The 18,740-nt window shown below is 25.7% G+C and overlaps 1 protein-coding gene across 5 annotated transcripts; it reads left to right on the forward strand.

Moving 5' to 3' along the window:
- The first annotated feature begins 1,544 nt into the window (after positions 1-1,544).
- Positions 1,545-16,354, forward strand: LOC103577614 (monocarboxylate transporter 12). Of its 5 annotated transcripts, none has more exons than XM_008558337.3 (11): positions 1,545-2,100; positions 11,185-11,485; positions 11,782-11,925; positions 11,996-12,201; positions 12,772-13,000; positions 13,072-13,565; positions 13,642-13,870; positions 14,321-14,496; positions 14,732-14,954; positions 15,036-15,283; positions 15,879-16,354. In XM_008558337.3, the coding sequence occupies exons 1-11, from the start codon at positions 2,008-2,010 to the stop codon at positions 16,026-16,028; spliced, it is 2,493 nt and encodes an 830-aa protein (XP_008556559.1). In that variant the 5' UTR covers positions 1,545-2,007; the 3' UTR covers positions 16,029-16,354. The 5 variants fall into 5 exon arrangements, with proteins under 5 accessions (XP_008556559.1, XP_008556560.1, XP_008556564.1 ...); XM_008558338.3 differs by having other exon boundaries at positions 13,087-13,565; XM_008558342.3 differs by lacking the exon at positions 1,545-2,100 and adding an exon at positions 4,197-4,426 and having other exon boundaries at positions 15,879-16,352.
- Positions 16,355-18,740: the final 2,386 nt, after the last annotated feature.

Consider the following 18,740-nt stretch of genomic DNA (forward strand, 5'->3'; position numbering starts at 1 on the left):
TTAATTATTATTATTATTATTATTATTATTTTTTTTTTTTATCAATTTTCTGTGGTTTGTAAATAAATTTGTTAATAAACTTAAATTTTATGAACTGGAGTTTTAAATCAAGACTTTGGTAAATTTTAAATAGTAGATTTTTTATGGGAAATAACTCGTTAATTAAATCAGTAAAATTTTTAATTGAACATTTGAAACTTTTTTTTTTATAAATTTTGAAAATATTTTTTATTTGACTTTTAATAAATATTCTGGCTTAACTATCAAAGATAGGGAAAAAATAAAAGAATACTTTTTTGTAGGAAATTTAATTTGCTATAAAAAAAGTCCTTATCAATTATTCGATAAATCTAATAATTAACAAGATATTTTAAAAATTAATATTTAGTTTCTATTAAAAACCACTGGAGTTTTTTTCCGCGAGAAATTTTCTTTAGTCCTTAAAAAAATTTCTGTTTTCAATTCATAGTAAAAAAAATTTCTTGCAACAAGAAGTCTTTTTTTTGTGTACAGTTAAATAAGTAAAGAGTCTAGACTTGGTACTAGACTGCAGACAAGGATTTCATGACGATAATTTTTGGGTATGAACAATAATAATAAAAGTATTGCATATAATAACAAGTGTATCGATCTTGCCAAGGGTATTCGTGTAGACGGGCGTGTGCTTACCAGGCGCCAGTTAACCAATCAATGAAACCAACGCAAGTTTGATCATGGCCCAGTCTCCAAGTCCCCAGTCCCCAGTCCCCAGTCCACAGTTTCCAGTCTCCGGTCCAATAATCGAACTTGTCCCTTTCTTCTTTTAAAAAATCATATATATTTATATGATAACAAAAGATTAGTCAATAGGTTTGTATGTGTAAAGCTCATCATAACAGCCAGGAATCCTGATGACGGCCATCAGCCAAAACCAGAGTGGTATCAATTGGTAGGTAGTCCGGCGCGTGCTCAGTAGCTGGTGATCCGCGCAAAAGTAGAATTATGGAATAGAAGAAGAGGTGGAGGCTGGGTTGGTAAGGCGATGGTGTGCATGGGTTTTAAAGCTCCCTTGGACGCCAGGAAGGAACAGAAGGCGACGGCCGCCGTCGGTTTATTGATCCCGGGGCGCTGCGGCGCTACCCAACCGCGGGATCAGCTGCCCGACTATTGTCATTTTTAATAACGCATCCATTTAAGTCTATTATTATATACATATATATTAAATATATATATATACATTTTATAAATATTAATTATTCAACATCATTTTATTTACATAAAAGTGTTTATTGTTTCAAAAGTGATTGTTTATTAGCTCAAGTTTGCGCAACTTATCGCGGTCTGTGAATTTTTTTTATTTTTTTTACAACTAAAAATACTAAATTTTAATTTTTGTTTTTTTATAAACTCATGTGAAATAATAAATTTTAATTTTAAAAAGAAAAATGTAATTTTTTCAGTGGTTTTTTTTTTTGCCGCGAAATTTAAAAAAATTTATCAGATTTTGGTTTCGCGAAATTTGATAATAAAAAAAATTTTTAACTGTAAAAAAATCCAGAGGTCATTTAAAGGTCCTGAAATAATAATAATAAAAAAGTAAATCAAGGCTGTCCTAGTTTCGAATGAGACTACTTATACTACAAAGTTCGATATTTAGATCAACTTGAAGTAGCACGCGATTAAGGATCAATTGTTACAAGTGAATCGCCCTAGTTTGTGGGTATGATTAAAAAAAAAATAATTAATAATAATTGTCCATTAAAATTGTTGACTAAATGATAAATATATAAATATAAACAAAAGTGGATTTAATGTGACTAATGAGCGAGGATAATTTATTTGAAATAAAGACCGACTGGGTCACCATCACCATATTTAAGTTTTTAAGAGGATTTTATACTGATGTAAAATTTAAATTTCCTCGAGTGTGTTGGCGCAATATTTACGTTAATAAAAAATTATACTGGAGACAAGTTTATTAATTTATATCAAAGTTATTATTGTTATCGCGCCTAAAAGGCGCTTAAAATGGGCCCTACTAGCAGCAGAGAGGACCAGTATGAGGAGCCGATTGGTGAAGATGAAGGCCTACAGATAAATCCCCGTCCTATATCTACTGCTGTAAGTTTCGTACATTTATTTTTATTTTTATTAATTATTTGCTGCAAGTGGGCTGGGATAAATATATCATGTCGCTATAGATATATATGTTTAATTGACGAGTTATCATGTGAAGCAATTTGTTTAGAGAATTTTTTTATTGAGCGTTAATAATATATATGTGCGTAATTATTTAGTGTCTGTTATGTGTGAGTCATATTTTATTTATATTTCTTTGTATGAGATTGCGATTATTTTGTATTTATAGAATTTATGGGCGATTGTTTGTGATTATTATTTTTATTACAATTAAATTAATGGTAAAGGGATTTTTTTAATATTAAAAATTCTTTTTTAACTTATTTATAAATTTTTGAAAAATTTTTTTTTACTTTGGGTTGGAATAAAAAATTTATTTTATGGGGAAGGAAGTCCTGATAAATTGAAATCGGGATTTCGAGAGAGAATTGTAGTGCGTAATTAAAATTTACATGATTTGACTACTGCAGGAAAAAAAAATTTTTGAATAAAAATTATTTGAAGTTTTTTAAAAAAAAAAATTTAATGACAATAATTACTTTACTAATGACGAAATTTAACTTTGATTAATTAAGTCTTCGAAAGTATATTTTTATTCGTAACCTGTGTAAATTTGATCCAAAAAAATTTGAAGAGAGAACTGCTATGCAAAGAAAAAAAGAATTTTTTGGCGCAAAAAAATTTGAATTCCACTAAGAAAAATTTTACCTGCCCTAATAAATTTTTTCTAGCCCTAAGAAAGTTTTTATTTTAATTTCATAATGGAAAATTTTTCTTACCCCCAGATATTTTTATGTGGATAAAAAAAATTCTAAATAAAAACATTTTGGAATTTTAATTAAAAAATAGAAAAATTGTAAGAAATTTGCAGAGTGAACGCTGATCAAATCTGGAGTGAATACGGCCGATTTTTTTTATTTAATCCCCTCATGAAATTTACTCTAAAGGGAAGTTTATTTTAATATTAAAACTCTGGTCGGAGTAAATGCGGATTTAAATAAAATCCAGATCATTCTGAAATCCCTCCGCTGGAAAAACGAAACCCCTATTTATTCCGTACTCGGAGTAATTTTTCTAAAACTTCAAAACTCTGAAAATTGTAATGAATTGCAAAAAAAATAAAAATGATTTTTTGGTGCCAAAATTACATTAAGAATTAAAAGAAAAATTCTTGTGCCAAGAAATCCTTTTCTTCTGTGTACTGATTGAAATTTTAAATAGCTTTGTATCCAAGTAAATTTTTTAGGAGAAACGCAATATTTTTAAAATTTAAACTCAAGTTGATATTTTAATTGCCGTAATTATTGTAAACATAAGAAGTAATTTTTTTTTACGAATTTAATCAAAATTTATTTCAAAAAATTTAAACTCAAATCATTTTAAAAATTTTAATAATAATAAAATAAATTATAATTGACAGATACTAATTGCCCTATTTGATATTTAATTATTTAAAAATAAAATCACATTTAATTCGATAAATAAAATTATCTAACAAAAAACAAATTAAATATTATGCAAAACATATTATATGCTACATAATCACTAATATACTATTTATATACAAAATGCCTTTCTCCTCTAATGTAACATAAATCTCTACGTAACTATCAAGTATCTATCCCCAGAGTTTACTTAAAAAAATGAAATAATATAATTTTATTTATAATAAAACCAATAAAAATTAAAAACCTATTAATTATTCATAGAAATTGAGGTCATTGATCTTTTATTAAGAACTTTGTACTCTTTGTCTCGAATGCAGTGATGAACAGAGTGAGTAATAAAATATATGTGGGTGGTCATTTGAATGTTGTGTATCATGTAAATAAATAAATTAGTACCAGTTTAAATTACACTCATTAGCTGATGATGTTGTTGCTATTTAATTAAATTCAATGGGGTCTTATATATTTGAGTTCCGTGTAATTGTCAAAGTAATGCGTAATGTGTAATTCAATGTATGCGTGGTTTTATAAAATAGAGGGGGATAATTGGTAGAAATAACTGAGGGGGAAGGGAGAAAAAAATATCTGGTTTAGTAGTATAGTGTAGCTGCGGGATGGGACGTCCGTTTAGTGATAAGTCTATACCAGCAGCATTTTAATAACTCTTGTTATACGAGCTGGCTCGTTGGATGCGATAGTTAAGATAGTTTGTTATTTTAATTGGTGTGTGGACACTTTTTTTTTTTTTTAATTGTTTCATTGAGGGTAATTGTAATTGTCCGGTATCGGGCATTTTGCACTTTACTTGCAAATTAATTTATTAGTGGGATTCCCACTTAATAATGTCTCCTAAGAATAAGGTATAATCTTTTTTGTTTTTGTAATTTTTTTTTAGAATTAAAAATTTTTTTTTTTTGAAAAATTTTATGGTATATAAGGATTATATTGTAATTTTTTTTTTGAGTTGTAGAATTTTTTTAAGAAATTTTATGGATAAAAGATGACAGCAAATGAAAGAAATATTTTTTGTATGAAATTTTTTTTTGAGAAGTTTAAAAATTTGTTTTTTTTTTTTTTTTTTTTTTTTTTTTTTTTTTTTTTTAATTTGGTACTGGGGGATTTTAAATAAATTATGGTCGCTAATTTGACAAATTTTTTTCAAATAAATTTTGATGATAATTTTGGTAAAAAAATACTTAAAAAAATTCGAATTTTGAAATTTTTTTAATTATTTTGATTGATTTTTTTCTATGACTTTTATCAATTTAATTTGAATTTAAATAGATCATTTTATAAGAAATTACAAAATTTATGAGAATCAACAAATAAATTTTTTTTTTTATTAAAAATTTTTTTCTAAAAATTAGAATTTTAAATTTGTTTTGACAATTTTTAAAAAGTATTTAAAATAAAAAATTAATTGTCAAAATTTTGTTAAAAAAAATCAGTTATTGATTGATCAATTAACTAAAATTTATAAAAATTTTATTTAACAAAAAAAAAAAAATTAATCATAATAAATTATTTAACCAAACAATAATAAAAAGTAATAAAATAGATTTTATATTTTTTTATCTTAGATAAAAAGATAATCATAAGAGATTTGTTTTATTATAGCACTTAAAATGTACTTTACACCTACAAATTACACAAAGAGAAAAAAAATATCAAAGACATCGTAATTTTTATAATCCCATCTATCTCATAATCACTCGGTTATCAAAATAATGATATTTGTTGGTCATGCTATCATAAGTAGATCGCCGTCAAAACTCTTATCCGTTTTAATCTCTTATATAAAACTTAATGAAATTCCAAAAAAAAAAAAAAATCTTTTTATTTAGAGCTCCAATATTAGAAACTTTATATGAAAAAAGTTTATTATTGATATTGAATATAAAAAATTAAATAAACTTCGCAGGGAGTATTTATTAATAATGACCAGAATAAAAAATAGTATAAATTATTTCCGTTGCTGAATAAAATTACCATTTTATTGACCTTCAATTATACAAGTTCTCGACCATTTAAATATAAAAATATATCAGTTCAATTACTTATTTAACATTAATAAATGAATTTTTTTTCTACTTGCGAAAAATAATTAATCGATTAATTAATTAATAATTATGTTCAATGAACCATTAGATTTTTAATGAGGATTAATTAATATCAAAAAAATTTGAATTAAATTTATTTGAATAATTAATTTTCAAAATCATAATAATGAATTAAAATTTTTATAAATCTATTTTTTTCAATATTAATTAAAAAATACTTAGTAGAGGTAAAAAAAAAAAAAACAATTATAAAAATAGCTATTTTAAGTAGAAAAATTCAAGATATTTAAATTCATTTAATATATTGCCGGGGGCTTATTTTAAAGAATTTAAAAAAAGGAAAAAGAAAAACTCATAATACATTAGTAGTAAGAGTTTGGATGGAAATATTGAACCTATACTGATAATAAAAGTGACTCTTGTTAAAAGAATATTGTGTTCAGTAGTCAAACACCGAGTATTATTGCATTATTAATTTGATATGTGAGTTTAAAAAATAATTTTCGTGACAGGAGAAAATCCAAATTTTTACACATGGAACAAATAAAAGATGAACTATTTTTCAATGAATATTTCACGGTAAAAATCAAATTTCAAAATTTAATTATAATTACTGTGTAAAGTAATCCGAAATTATTAATGGATTCGATAGCTTTTACTTTTGGTATGAGTGAAAAATTATATACTATTTCATAAATGAAAGGTACAAACACTTAGAAAAAAATATGTGCTTAGTAATTTTTAATTTTTGATAAAATATTTTACTTGTGGAATAGCAATTTTGAACTTTTGTCAAAAGTAAAAGCTGTTGGATTCCATTAGTACACTGAAAAAAAGATTTAATTGAGACGACTAAGATTTGTTTAAACCAAAGATATCGTATATTTGGATATGGCCAAATAAATATTAAATTGTGAGAAAGATATAATATATTTGAGCAAATTAATTGCGTGAAATAAGTGATTTATTTGGGGTAAAGAAATGATCCAATTGCTGTGAATAAAGGTTACTTGGGCCATGTGCTTAATTATCGCCAAATTTTCTGTTATTCGTCACAAATTTAATATCTTTACCACAAATATATCATTTGCCACAAATAAATTGATTTATTTGGGACAATTATTTCTTTATTTCAATGTGGTTTCGGGTTACTTTCCCCATACTAATTTTTACTTGTTTTTTTTTCCGTAAACTGATTGTTAGTGAAAAATATACCACTATTCGAGTTATTACTAGCATTGACATATTTATCACAGTATGTAGTGAATAGTAGTCACTATTTTTACTACTTCGAATTTAAAAAGTATCTGAACTTTACTCTTTATCACACTCAAGTTGACAACCGGTACTATCTTTCTTTCACTTGTGCAGTAAATGGGAACTTTGTCCACGTTTTTCTTTTTTTCGGTTTATTCGGTTTTTTCTCCGATATTTGCAGTTTGACTCCCAATTGTGACTTCAGATTCGTGTTCAGCGGGAAAAAATTATTTTTTTTTTGTGAACTTGTGTTATTATAATGTTATAATAGTATTTTTGTATGAGAACATTAAATATTTTTCTCATAATTTATAAAAATATTTATCGTCAAATTATCGTGGGTCATCTATTTATTGGTCAAGTTTAAAATTTTAAAATATTTAATATCTCATTTTTCCGAATTCAATTCAAATCTTCTGTCTTAAATTTAAAATTTTCCTCAAAACAAATTTTTCTAGCAACAAAGTATAAATCTTGAAAAAGAAAAAAATTACAAAAACAGAAATTCATGTTATCAACTGCCGTTACTTTTCTAGATGTCGCTTTTGTCACAAAATAATGAAACAAAAACAAACACCAAAAATAAACAGAAACAATAAACACTAAAGTAAAAAAATAAAAATGTAGTCATACATGCACAATATAACGGTATAATTTGTGATAATGCCGTAAAAAAATAACTTTATAGTGGGGAGTAAGAGTGATAAAATAAAAATAATAACATGGCGTCTTTGTCTGCTCATACTCAACGTATTCTACCAACATAAAATGTTTTTTTCAGTCAGTCAGAGTCTGTAGTAAAGTATAAGTATCCAATCAAATGCAAATGCACTCTGGTGTCGTCAGTCGTCGCGTAATTATAAAGAGTAGGCGCTTTAACTCCATTAAAATAAATAACAATAAAATTTAATTATACTAGACTGCACTCTGTAACTATTACACACCATTTATTCTCCAATCTAGACTACAGACTATTTAAATAAATATTTTATTACAAAATTCTGTTTTCACCACTCAACATAACCCTATTAATATAAAATAGTGATTTAAAATAATAATAATAAAGTATAAATATTTAAATATTTATTTATAATTTTCTTTGTTCTGGTGTCAAGTTCTTTGTCTTTATTTTTATAGTCGACTAAAAATATGTAAAATAAAAAAATAAAAGAAAATGTAATTTATTTAAATAAATTAAAGGTTAGCGCGTAAATTTAAATAAAGGATGATAGTTTAAGAGTTTAAAGACCTCAGTTTCTTGTTTACGAAATATATTTTAGGATATTTTTTTTTTAAACCGAATGATGCCAGATATTTTTGTGAAAAATAATATTTTTTTAATAAAAGATGGCAGCTGACTATGACGAGTTTATTTTATAAAATTCGTTGTCATCCTCAGTGTTACTTGTAGTGCAAGTGCTGATAAATTTATATTTATTATTTTGAGAGTGATTTAAATATATACATATATATTTTTTTATACTTTATTGTTGTTATTAATTTATAAGGAAATTTGTGATTTTTAAATATTTAAAATGTCCCGGGTGTCACTCAACAAATCTCAGTACAGCCAATACGGCTCGAGAAGGGTTAGAAAAATCAGTACGGTGGGTTTTTTTATTATTTTTACTGTTTTCATTTGTTTATTTAATTGTTTATTTTTTTTACAGACATTTAAATATGTAGTTAGTGTTAACGAGCGGTAATTAAGTTGGGCTAAGAGCTAACCTTGATAATAAATTTGTATGGCTTGTTAATTTACTTCTAATTAGATTTAATTAAAATGAGTAATTACTGAGATTTATGGAAGAATTTAGTGATTAAAGTACAATGATTTATCTTTCTAATTAAGTTTTTTTGTTTGTAATTTAAATTTGAAAAAAAAATGGCGGTTAATTTAAATTTAATGTAAATGTATACACATAAAAAAGGATTTTTTGGCGTAAAAGAATTTTTTACGTCAAGAACTCTGTTTTTTCTTAGTAATTGTTGTTTTTATTAAAGAATATAACAACCAATAGATTCTCATAAATTTTCTTAGAGATTAAGTAGAAAATTTAATTTATGGATAATTGGAATTATTCGCGCAAATATAAATAGTATAAGACTTGAAATTTGCAAAAGTATAAATTTAAGAAATGAAATATCTAAAAAATGACAGAATGGAAATAAATTTTATAAAAAATAATACATTGATGAATAGTAGAGAATAAATTGGAATAATAAAAATTATGAAAAAAATAAAGGAAACATTGGCTGAAGAATTATCTTTGTGGTCTACTATTCTTTGCAATCTAGAAGAAGAATCAAAATTCTGTTGGTTTAAGTAAATTTTTTTTGATCCAAGAAATTTTGAGCTTTTCTTTGAATTCCAAAAAAATATTATTTCGCCATAATATCTTATTTCTGTGAATGATTGTCTTTTAAAAATTAATCAATTTTACGCATTTCGAATAAATTTCTTTTGGCCGAAAGCTCTGGTCTCCTATAGGCCACAATAATTAAATTAATTTTTGTATGACAATCAAATTTTTATTCATTTCCATTTATCCTCTTTATTATTCAATAATTTATTGTTTTGTATAAACGTTATTTCCATCTTATCTTTTTTTTTTTTTAATATTTTATTCTTAAATGGTCGTTACATATTTAAAATTTTGTACTTTTGATTTCTTTATTGTTATTTTATTTTTTAAATGGACTTTACTATTCGATAAATTGTCATTTTATGAATATTGCCTTTTAAATGAATTTCCGCAATAGATAATCCAATAATTGATTAAATTTTTTCTAATAAAATTTCGTAACTTTATTTGTTTATCTATTTTTCTATTTACGAATATTGAAAAGGAAATAATTCTTGAGTGCATTATTAGTGTACACAAGCATTAGATTAATTAATATATGTATATATTTATATATATATGTATATTTATAAATTTGCATTTAAAAAATATAAAATACTTATAGAGATAACTTATTAAATTAAAATGAATGTATTTTGTTTATTGTTATTTAACTCGATGATTTAACATCAGTATTGTGTTATATAAATTTATCATTATCAATATAGATTTGATTAGAATTGATAAAAGTCGATAGTTGACTGCAATAATTATTAAAGTAGTACATGAAAAACAAGTTTTTATTTTATGTTCAAATGAATCTATGGCATGAACAAGGTTTCTTATTTTTCTTTTGTGGATCAAGGCACTCGTTTAAATTATTTTGTTAAAAAAAAAAATAATAAATATATAAATTTCCGTTTAATCATTTTAGTTTCAATGACTTGCAGTAAATTCATTCCCGCGCATTTAATTTTTTAAAATTATTAGTTTCAAAAATACGTTATTATAAATAATAACAATAATAATAATAATAATAATAATAATAATTGAGATTATGTGTAAATAGTCCTAGATAAATATCAAGTATGTCAAGGATTTCCTTTCTCTTTTGATTAATATTTTTCACCATAACCCATTTTTATTTATGATATGGAAATTGATATAATTTATCAATCAAAATATCCTTTAAAATTTTGTCTCATTTTAAAAATTTGGAATAGTGTTTAAATACAATTTCTCTTTTTTTTTTTAACTAATCAAAAAAACCAAATCTACACTTCTAATTTTCTAGAAAACAAATAATGTCCGAATTGAATCGAATATTACTATTCGATTCAAATTTTTAACAATTCAAGTTATTGGTAGTATTTAAATTATTCTTTTCTTTTCGAATTATTCATAAATTTTCGAATTAATCGAAATACTTTAAAAAATTCAAAGTATCTACAAATTCTAGAATTATTCGTAAATTTTCGAACTATTCGAACACGTGGAAGAATTTAAAAAAATTCAAAGTATTCACCAGTTTTCAAAGTACTCGTAAATTTTCGAATGATTCATAAATTTTTGTATAATTCGATTAAATTCCGAATATTCAATTCGAACTTTGAACATGAAGTTTGGATATAATTTATGATAAATTATAAAAATTATACTTCAATAGTTTACAAATAATTCCGTTTTTTTTTAATAATTCTAATATTCACATCTAATTCAAAATCTGACGAAAAATTCAAATATTTTGAATAGTTTGTTTCGTATACTCAATTATTTTAAATAATGTTTTAACATGTCCTCTTTGGCAGATTATTGAAAAAAAATGATATATATACTTTAGTTTTCAAAATTTGAAAAATGGATACTACAATTTTTTTTTTATAAACAGTTAGCAAAATAATTATTTTTGCATAAATTTTAAATAAATTAACTATCAATTATTTATTATTGTTACAGACTGAGAGTGAATACTCAGTAGAAGAGCAAACAAGACTAACAGGAGTCGATACTGGTGGTGATGAAACATCACCGGATGATGATGCCGGATCACTGTGTGAATATCACGATATACCGCCTCCTCCTGATGGAGGATATGGTTGGGTAGTAGTAATAGCGTCATTCATGTGCAACATGATAGTGGACGGTATTGCGTATACATTTGGTATATTTTTTGAAGAATTTGTAAATTATTTTGGAGAGGGCAAAGGAAAGACTGCTTGGGTCGGGTCTCTACTATCTGGGATGTATCTCAGTGCTGGTAATATTTTCTCATAAATTTATCAATTAAGGGCCGATCATAAAATAAGTTCGCAGCTCATCAAACAATTTTGCAAATTTTTCTCAGTTTTTTAAAATTTAATTTTTTTGTTACGATAGAAAGCCATTCATTTCATATTTATAAATATTTCTATGTATATATTTCTGTCATAATGGGGGGGCTCTATCATGTGTCACGCAATACTGCTAGGGGTGACGTATTTTATGAACGGCCCCTTATTAATACCAATTAATACCAATTAATAAATCCAGTAATCAATTAATTAATAACTTTAGGTCCAGTTGTTAGTGCGTTAACAAATAGATACGGATGCAGAGCCGTTTGTATGGCCGGCAGTTTTATCGCGGCAACTGCATTTGTATTATCAACATTTGCTTCTTCTGTAAATATGCTTATGTTAATTTATGGTGTTATGGGTGGTAAGTTATAATTAATTGAATCAATTAATCAATTTTGAATCTTTATAATATTTTTTATTTTTTGTCCCAGGTATAGGATTCGGTTTAATTTATTTACCGGCAGTAGTTTGCGTCGGTTATTATTTTGAAACCAAAAGATCTCTAGCTACAGGTATCGCTGTCTGTGGATCAGGTTTTGGTACATTTGCTTTCGCGCCTTTAGCTAATTTTTTAGTCGAATCATACAGTTGGAAGGGTGCTCATTTAATTTTAGCTGGACTTATACTTAATTGTGCAGTAAGTCTATGAAACTCAAATAACTGAATTTTTAATCCTTCAGCTTTCACGTGATGAAGATAAATCTCACGCTTCAGCGCATGCGTTATTGCGCGAAAATGTTATAGTTTTAATAGAAAAATAATAGTATGCACTTACTCAGTAATGGCGCAATTATAATTTATTTGAATATTTCTACAAAATTTAACAAATCTTGTCATCATATACTTGTTTTTATTTTTAAATTTTGGAACCAATGACCGATGTAACGGCTGATAAAAATGGCAGCGAATGCCGAAAAGATCCGAGTTTAGCCGAACCGTATTAACTTTACGCCCTATTTTACTCACGTGATGAAAAAAAGTCTCAGCTTTTCGAAATATTTTCTAAACTCGAAATAATTTTTAAATTTCATAATCAAAAAGCATAAAATTTTATGAAGATAAAAAATTTCACGGTCATTCTGTTTGAAATTATTTAGAAAAAAATATTTAAAGTCAAGCGGTAAAAAAAACTTATAGCGCAGGTGCTGAAGGATTGAAGTAAAAAATTAAATACTAATAATAAGTAAATGATATTTATTTTAATAAGGTATTTGGTGCATTAATGCGACCTCTAGAGTACCAAAAACCGCCATCAGTAAAACCACTTCTCCAGCGAATGGCCGAAGAGAAACGTTTTCAAATGGAACGTGGTTCTATAGGTGGTTCTTATTTCATGGTGCAGTTACCAGATGGCTCTATGGAGAAACGTATGAAAATGCCGATAAATATCGATCCCGGTGTACACTCAAGTTTCAATCTCGATCAACTTGTACCCGGTAAGTTGGGTTGACGAAAAAATAATATGATATTTACTAACAATTAATTTATAAAAATATATATTATGAAGGTTATTATAACTCAGGCACGCCATTAACGCCAGTACCGACAGTGCCAACTTTACCAACGATCTCTGAAGTTAAAGTCCAAGAGCATTCGAGTGCAGCCACCAGCAAAAGTGGTAGCTTAGATCTAAAAAATTCAATAGTTAAATCTAAAAGTAAAAAATCCATTGACGAAACAGCCAATGCCAAAGATACTGTTTTACCGGTTGTCGATAAAACAGATAAACCGGAAATGGAATTTAATAAACCAATAATACCACGTAATGCATCGCAACCAGCGTTTACTACTCACGTTCAAGGACTTCCGAAGAATGGATCGGTACCATTTTTTGATCGTATTCGTAAAACAAGCACTGGAGAACGATACAAGCCTAGTCTGAGTGCAATTAAAAATTCTAGAACAACTTTAAATAGTAATGGAGACATTCGTAAGAGTCTACATCTCAGATTGTCTGCTAGCAGTATGTTGGGATCAAGAAATAACAACATGGAAGCTGATGTAAATTTATACATCATTATCATTAATTGGGCTTAGAGTATTATTTATTAAGAGTTTATAATTATTATTATTACAGGACGGAGAGAGTATAACATTTACAACAAGTAAATCTAGTATTCCAAAGCCAAAAGCCGCGATAGTACGTCCTCTATCTCGCAAGGATATTTTTTATAGCGGTAGTATAGTAAATTTACCAGAATACCAGAGTCAAAAATCAATAGCTAATTATCGACAATCGGTAATTTCACTTCCTAAATCTGTTCGCGGTGATACGCGTGATGGTGACATGGAAAAAGGTCCTGAGCGTAAGTATTTTTAATTACTCTCCCTGATAGCCACCCAGATAATCACAATTTAACTATTCAACTATTTGGCTACAAATTGACTTCAAATTTCCCTGAAAGTTGACGACAATCTGCGGCGACAACATGAAGACTACTTGACACGGAAAATTTCTGTCATGTTGATGGCAACTTTTGCTCGCCCAACTTATTGATGTAAACTTGGCGACAAGTTGACATTAATTGTTGTGCACGGCAACAAGTTGCAGGAATGTTAGAGTCAATTTTCAGCTGTAAATTTACGTTAAGTTGCGGAGGAAATGATTATCTCGGCAGAGTTTATTGTCAGAAAGTTGATGTCAATTTATGCGCACTCAAACTTGCAGCAGTAAATTGACGTCAATTTGGCTATCAGTAAATAATGGTCTGTTATAATTAATTTATTGATTAATTAATGTATAATTATTTGTTTAGAATCACTATGCCCGTGTTTAGAATTACCAGAATCATTTAAAGAGGCCTTAGGAACAATGTTAGATATGTCCTTGTTAAGGAATCCTGTATTTTTATTAATTGGTATTAGTAATGTATTCGGTATGGCTGGTTTATATGTACCGTTTTTTTATTTAGTTGATTCAGCAATTAAAGATGTAAGTTCAATTATTATCAATTAGCATTAACCTTTCAGCACCCGCGTGAAAATTTTATACTTTCAGTAGAAAACGTTCAATAGAAAAATAATATTATGCTGGAGGGTTAATGAATCATCTGTACACAATTAAGTATAGTACATATATCACTAAATTCAAATTTGTGTACAGAGGGTTAATTAATCTATTGACTGATTAATAAATTAATTAAATTTTTTTCTTTTAAATTAACAAGGGAGTGGACAAAAATGAAGCGCCATTTTTACTATCAATAATTGGTATAACAAATACTGTTGGACGTGTCATTTGTGGTTTTGTCGCTGATTTTCCACAAGTTAATTCATTATTATTGAATAATATTTGTTTACTAGTTTCAACAATATCCGTCGCAATGACGCCATTTTGTGAATCCTATACGTCGTATATTATAATGGCGACATTTTTTGGTACTGCTATTTGTAAGTATCGATTTTTTAGGTTATAGTGATATTTATTAATAGAATATATAAGTTTATGATGTTTATTTATTTATTTTAAAGCTGGATATATTTCACTGACGTCAATTATCCTAGTAGATCTACTGGGTCTAGATAAATTAACAAACGCATTTGGGTTATTAATACTGTTCCGTGGCGCGGCGGCCATTATTGGCTCCCCATTGGCTGGAAGTGTTTATGATGCAACTAATAGTTACAGTATACCATTTTTTATGGCTGCTTTCTTCTTTTTAATCAGTACGATTACCAGTTTTATGGCGCCTGCAATGAAACGTTGCACTACACCACAAGTAATTTTTTTTTTTTTCCATAGACTATAATTATTTTTTATGTACGGAAAAAATTCAGTGGTTTAAAATTACCGCGACAATCACAATATTGATAAGACTAATTTTTGAAAATTACCAGCTATTAAATTTTTAGTTGTAATGAAAAAATTTTCAGTTAAAAAATCGATTACTGTCACGGTAATTTTTACGGGGATTTAATTAAATTTGAACTCTTGTCTCTATTTTCTAAACTATTGGGTTTACGTGAAAATTAGTAGAAGTCTTTTTTATAGAAAATTAAATTCTCTATACGATTTACCTGATGCATTTTTACCGTATCTTTACTTGTTCGGCTAGAAATTCAATTTAAAAGTAGCGATAACGCAAGAAAAGACTCCAGTAGTTTTAAATACAAATTTAATGTTTATTTTTAATATATCTCGGTAGCTATTAGATTTATCAAAAAAGTCATAATGACATTTTTATAGAGAATTAAATTTCCTACAAAAATGTATTCTTTAATTTTTTCCGTATTTCTAATAGTTTAGTCAATATTTTGATTTTTAGTCTACATCTCCAATAAATTAAAAAAACTTTAAATTTGATTTTATTAAAGGCGCCTCCAGTGATAATGGATACCCTAACACCCATCGACGAGGACATAGAAGAAGAAAATGAGGACGACATCCCTGAAATAATAGAAACAGCGCCCTCACCATCGGATCCTCCCGAAAAAGAAATAAAACAGATTGAGTCTGTTCTATAAAAAAATTAAATTTTTAAACTCGTCCAATCTCAATCTTTTAATCAACACTCTAAATTAATTAATTAATTAATCAAAAATAGCACAACTTTTTGTTTTCCAATCATTACTTAATTAGTGAATAAAATTACCATTTAAAAATTATGAAAAAAAAAACCTCAATCAGTATCAATCAGCAGTATACTTAAATATGAAAATTCAAAAATTTAAAACTTAATGCGCTTATGCAATTGCATATCTGTTGATTTAATAATTGTACTTAGAATAATTAATTAGTTAATGATAAATAATCACGATTAATTAAATTTTAAATAAAAAAAAATATATATAATATTTTCTTCTGCTTTCTAAAAAATTATATCGTGATTGTTGTTATTATAAAAAATTTTTTCGACTAAGTTATTATATAAATATATATATATATATATATATATATATATATATATATATATATATATATATATATATATATATATTAATAAAATAAGAAAATATATATGTACATAATAGTACATTTAAATAATTAACTGTTGCGGAATATTTGTAAATAAATAAATAAACTAAATAGTAATGTAGTTAATTAGATAGACGCATCGTTCGCATATATATTTTATTATAATGACTTAATAATAAATAATAATAATGATAATAATAATGTTAATAATAAATAAAAAAAAATCAATGTAATCGATTGATGAAAAAAAAAAAGATTTTTTTTATTAATCCGCACCAGTTAATTTGTACTTATTTATATCTATATTTTAATATTTATTAATAATAATTATATTAATTAAGCTTTTTAATAATCGATTAAAATTAATTTTAAAAGTGCCATAGGCAATCATTTTATTGTTAAGTATTTTTTTTTTGTTTTTTGATAATTTATGTGAAAACTCAGTAATGATTTTTTTTTCTTAAGTATTGTGTGCGCACATATTGCGTGTTTGTGTGCATTTTTTTGTATATTATTAAGCTTGTATGTGTGCGTGTGAAAAAATAAATAATTAATAATAATAATAATAATAATAATAATAATAATAATAATAATATTAATAATGAAAAAAAGTATTTTAACTTTGCGCGAAAGATTCATTGATTAATCTAGCATATATATACATATATATGAAATAAAAAAAAAATTATTGCCTACGCGCATCGCACGCTGTTTTGTGCATATGTTCATAAATATATGATGTGTATATATATGTATATATATATATATATATATATATATATATATATGCATACATATACATATATATATGAAAATATATGATATGGTACAAAAAAAAAGAAATTAATTTAAAAAAATGATGAAAAATATACTAGAATGTTTAACGAAATTGATATATATATATATATATATATATATATATATATGTATATATGTATATATATATATGTATATATATATATATAAATGAATTATGAATTTTTATTGAAATTTTTTGTTTTATTTACCTGAACTCTATTTTTTTATTTTTTTTAAAATTAAACTAAGTAGTGCGAGTAATTTTTTTATTCAAATTAATTTGCGAATAGAGATCGGCTTTTGTTGAAATTTCAAAATTAAAACTTCGTGTTTTAAAAAATTATAAATAATTGAACCGTGGAGAATTGAGAAATTTTATTAAAAAATGGTAACGGGAAATTAGTATATGTATTTTTCATGAATAGCGACTGTAATTTCATTACTGTAGGAATGATCCTACACAATATTAAAATTTTTTTGTTCATATGATGCCTTTAGCTTTTTTAAGTTTCCACATGTGCATATTTTTATATTTTTTTTTCATTTCGAGTTACGACCGCATCAGATAGAAAAAGATCAAGGAGGACACCTGTGTATCTATTTTCCTGACCACTGACCCGTAGATTTTTTCCTATGAAAAAAATCTTTACAATATAAACGTTTTTTTGTTCCCTAAGCAGTCCTGTATGAAAATACTTGACAGCTCATATAAAAATTACTGCAATTTGAAATTTCAAACGCTTCAATTGTTTAAATTCAAATGATCCTAAATTTAGCCGACGCCTAATAGTTTTTGGGTTATTTTCAAAACAATAAATTGTAAAAAATAAATATTTCAAATAATTGCACCTATAGTTTTTAAAATTTTCTACATGTGCATATTTTTAAAATTTCCTTTTTTTTGTAATTAAGTTATTAAAAAAAATTCAAAAGTTGTTAATTGCCTACTAACTTAAAGATCATCAGTTTAATGGTACTACTATTTTAATGCACAACTCAATTACAAAAGGTATGTACTTTCAAATTTTCTCACAAAGCTCAATCTAAATATTCACAAATTTCTATCTTTAATTCGCGCTATTAACTATCGCCGCAAATTTATTTACTTCTGTCGGTAAAATAATTTTCCTCAATTCAATAATTAAACATATTTTCAAATTTAATTTATTCACATTCATAAAGAAATTAATAAAAATTTTTCATTGACTCAACTAATTAACAAAAAATATTAAATTCCAATCTCATTTATTTTTATTTTTTAAATTCTTGAATAAATTACTTGATTGTATAATAATTAAATATACATGAATAGCTAATTAATAATAAATATACAAAAGCATTTAGATAGTAAGAGTGAAAGGAAACAGCTTTACTTAAAAGTATATTTATATCATATATAATAAATATAAAAATATATGTAGAATGTTTATGCAGCTTAATATTAAAGCTTTCATAAAAAATAT

This window comes from Microplitis demolitor, chromosome 6, assembly GCF_026212275.2.
Source record: "Microplitis demolitor isolate Queensland-Clemson2020A chromosome 6, iyMicDemo2.1a, whole genome shotgun sequence".
In the NCBI taxonomy this organism is placed as follows: Eukaryota; Metazoa; Arthropoda; class Insecta; order Hymenoptera; family Braconidae; genus Microplitis; species Microplitis demolitor.